This window comes from Frankliniella occidentalis, unplaced genomic scaffold (genome assembly GCF_000697945.3).
Source record: "Frankliniella occidentalis isolate FOCC.00 unplaced genomic scaffold, Focc_3.1 Scaffold91, whole genome shotgun sequence".
Lineage (NCBI taxonomy): Eukaryota > Metazoa > Arthropoda > Insecta > Thysanoptera > Thripidae > Frankliniella > Frankliniella occidentalis.
This window is the reverse complement of record NW_026267220.1, coordinates 772,617-775,996: the sequence shown is the minus strand read 5'-3', so window position 1 is coordinate 775,996 and position 3,380 is coordinate 772,617. Positions and strand designations below refer to the sequence as shown.

The 3,380-nt window shown below is 46.1% G+C and overlaps 1 protein-coding gene across 2 annotated transcripts; it reads left to right on the top strand.

Annotated features, from left to right (window-relative positions):
- LOC127749777 (ELMO domain-containing protein C-like) lies at window positions 1-1,790 on the top strand. 2 transcript variants are annotated; one of them, XR_008011355.1, is made up of 4 exons: window positions 1-130; window positions 320-440; window positions 517-703; window positions 875-1,790. XR_008011355.1 is itself a non-coding variant. In XM_052269415.1 (3 exons), exons 1-3 carry the CDS (start codon window positions 181-183, stop codon window positions 1,144-1,146), a joined length of 702 nt encoding a protein of 233 aa, XP_052125375.1. In that variant the 5' UTR covers window positions 142-180; the 3' UTR covers window positions 1,147-1,790. The 2 variants fall into 2 exon arrangements, 1 of the variants encoding a protein (XP_052125375.1); XM_052269415.1 differs by lacking the exon at window positions 1-130 and having other exon boundaries at window positions 142-440; window positions 534-703.
- The last annotated feature ends 1,590 nt before the right edge of the window (window positions 1,791-3,380 follow it).

Here is a 3,380-nt window from a genome sequence, read left to right as displayed (position 1 = left end):
GCCCCCGCCTTCCCCGCCTGCCGCCGCTGCCGCCGCTGCTGCGCCGCGCCACCCCCACTCGTCCCTTGTGGCGCAGTTTAACTTCTGTAGAGTCCTGGGCCTGGCGATTTATCGTTCCAACTTAGAGAGGGTAATTTAATAAATCCTGTTTCATTTCTCTTCATTTTTCCTCACTAGTGAATGTTACCTGCCCGCACCGGAATGGCTCGACTAATCAGGAACCTTTGTGTTCTTCCCACTATTCGTTTTCCTCCGTTAGCCAAAAACACTTTAAATAAAGCTCTTTCTAATTTGTTTTCTTTTTCCGTTACTCTTGCAGACGCTGGTCGCTGTTCCGACCGTCAGGACTACAACTGCAGCTATGCGCTCCGCGTCGCACAACTCTTCAGCTTCCTCACCTCGTCTACCTCGAAGGGGTTCCAACGACGGCTCGGGAAAAGGTGAGCTTTCAAATGATGTATTATTTGTTCTCGTTTATCGGCACTACCAAGTTAGTTTCTTGAATCACTGATGCAGCTGTCTTTGTGTTCCAGCCCTACCACGACGACGACGACGACCACGACCACCACCACCACCACGACGACCACGACCACCATCACCACCACCACCACCACCACCACCACCACCACCACCATATGGGATGAATCATCACGCCTATCTGAGCAGTCAATCCGTTCAATTCTTCAGTCGGCCCCTTTCAAAGGTATGTCTCATGATTATCGTTTACTGTACTTGTTACCAATCGGTATTGATTCCTTTTGTTAAAATATTTGTAGTTAAAGCTACTTTCAACTTGTGATTTTTTAGTTGAAAAGTTGGTTTTGTTTGTGGACACTCTACTCTAACTAATTATATTTTTGCGTTTATGTTCCAGTCGATATTTTAAATTTGCTGTGCAAGACAACGGAAGCCATCGTACTTCATTGCCAAGACAAGACTAAGGAAGCCATCGTACTTCATTGCCAAGACAAGACTAAGGAAGCCATCGTACTTCATTGCCAAGACAAGACTAAGGAAGCCAACCAACGTACCTCAATGCCAAGACAATCATCAAACATTCATTTTTCATTGCTTTCACTCGTCTGTTTCTCTACTGACAAGACTTTTACTCTTAACGGATTTCCTCCTCCCATCCTTCTGTCTTGACTCGTAGACCATGTGCATGTTCTTGTGGATGGTGGTAATTTGTGGTAGTGTATAGTAATTTCCTTGGGTATGGTGTGATTGTGCTTGGGGTGTTTTTGTGAGGTCTAGTTAGTTTTGTGTCTCCCTTGACAACTTGAAATCCTTGACTCTATTTTCTTTGCATCTTACACATATGTCATTCATTCAGAGTAAAAACGTCAATTCAACCAACTGCTGTTATAGTGAGCTTTCATTTAGATACATGTTCTCATACAAAAATTGTTATAATTTGGCGCATCTTTCAAATCAACTTATTTATTCCTCAAATTTACAGAATAAGTGTAATGAATCCCTGATCTTGCCAATGCATCCAATGTTATTTTTTCAACCCTAGTTTTATGAAGTTCAATTGTACTGAGCTTTACGAAGCAGTTTACATAATTGTCAATTTAACACTAAATTGATGACACATTGTAAACAGTTGCCAGCAATTGTACTTTTGTCATACTCCGTTTTCTCTTAAATACATTATATTGTGTTCGCTAATTCTTTGGCTCTTTACTTTCTGTAATGTTTTTTTGTTCAGACGCGCTCTAAATTCTTTTGTTGTGGGGCACCAAAGAACACAGTCTGTAGGTTGATAAAAATAAACTTTTCGTTGTTTATTTTCTCGCTTTTCTCGCTTCTCATCCTTGCTCACTTTTCTAAGTATTGTAAAGTCGTGGCCACGTCACGTTTGTAGCTACTCAGTTGTAGCTGCAACCGACACAGGCAGCTTTATCAGAACCGACTGTCATCGTAAATGCTCACGTCCCTGTTTGTGGCCACAATTCCGGTGGCCAGAGCAAGCTTGATTCGACCCGGCCATAGAAGATCTTTTTTCGTCCAACATGATACCCGACGCCCCCAAGGTGTAAGCAGAAGCCAAGTCACTGCTGTGCAGATAAACCGTGACAAGCCGAAAGCCCCGGATGCGACTAGACAAATACTATGGGGCGCGGGAGCCGCCAACCCTAAGAGACGACTAGTGACTAGTGTAATGATCGCCTACCCCCTCCCGCCCCCAGGCGCTCACAGCCACTGTAACGAGTATGTTACATTTTTGTTTGTGAACCCTGAGTTGCCTTGGCCGGCCGCGCAGGGACTCTGTAACCTCGCCCTCGCCTTAGTCGGCCGTGGCGAGACGCCTGGCGGGTAGGCAGCCCCAATACACATCGGTATTGCGGGCTGGCCTGCCTTGCCCCTGGCAGCTGAGCGGCGCGCCGTAGGGCGGTGACGAGGTACTTCTCGGCCTCGCCAGGTGTCGCTGCTCATGCTGCCCTCCCCCCTCTCCCCGCGAGGTTTCTTGGTTGCATCGGCGCCAGCTAACCGTTGTCCTCTTGCACCCGACCCTCAACACCAACACTGGTATGGTCCTGTGTTGTGGCCGTCGTGCCGTGCGGCGACACTTTGTTATTCTGCTAATAACTATTCGACCGTGTCGTGTGGCACAGAAACTCACCACACCAGTCCCCAGCTCCACACTGGAAATCCAAGTGAACAAATGTCGCACACGCAGGGGTTTGTAAAAATTCACACACTTGTAGGTGAGCGAATAAAAATTTATACACTTGGAAAGGTTTACTCACCTACATTAATTTTGAAAATTAAGCAAGCACGGGAAAAAAGTCTGCCTCACCCGTATCTGCGACGGGCCCCGCGCAGCTATTGGAAGCTACTTAAACGGATCGAAGAGGACTTGGTTGTTGGACTTACGGGTGTCGCAAGGTGAGCAAGACTGAAACCCAGATTCAGAGGCCTTCCCATCAGGGGTACGCGGGATTCGAACCCACAACACCGAGTGCTGAGTCAATTTGACAGTTACAGCGACCCTGCCACCAGAGCTACCCAGCCAACGGAGGTGAGCCGTGTTCCAAGTCTACTCGAACTTCAGGTCGGCCCTGAGGCCTTACACCAACGCCAAGCGAAGAGCGAAAATTGTTGCCGGGCCTGGAGTCGAACCGTCGACCTTCCACGCTCTGGGCGGGCGCTCTACCGACTTTTTTGTTTCAAAAACATCTTTATTCATAAAATTTTTAACAAAAAACTCAACAGCTATAAACATTAGGTTGCCGTTTGGCATTAAAATTATTTTTACGAATGGTAAAAGTTAAGCATTTAACAAGCATTTAACAACTGAAATAAGTTTTTGTTTAGTTTTACACTGATTCATTTTGTCTTTTCTTTGATTCTTTAATAGCTGAACATCTAGGTGT

Bases quoted from the DNA above. Each gene is read 5' to 3' on its own strand.
- LOC127749777 (XM_052269415.1), top strand. From the start codon at position 181: ATGTTACCTGCCCGCACCGGAATGGCTCGACTAATCAGGAACCTTTGT. The intron at 441-533 runs GTGAGCTTTCAA...TTTGTGTTCCAG, and splicing joins CAACGACGGCTCGGGAAAAG to CCCTACCACGACGACGACGA. The intron at 704-874 runs GTATGTCTCATG...TTTATGTTCCAG, and splicing joins TCAGTCGGCCCCTTTCAAAG to TCGATATTTTAAATTTGCTG.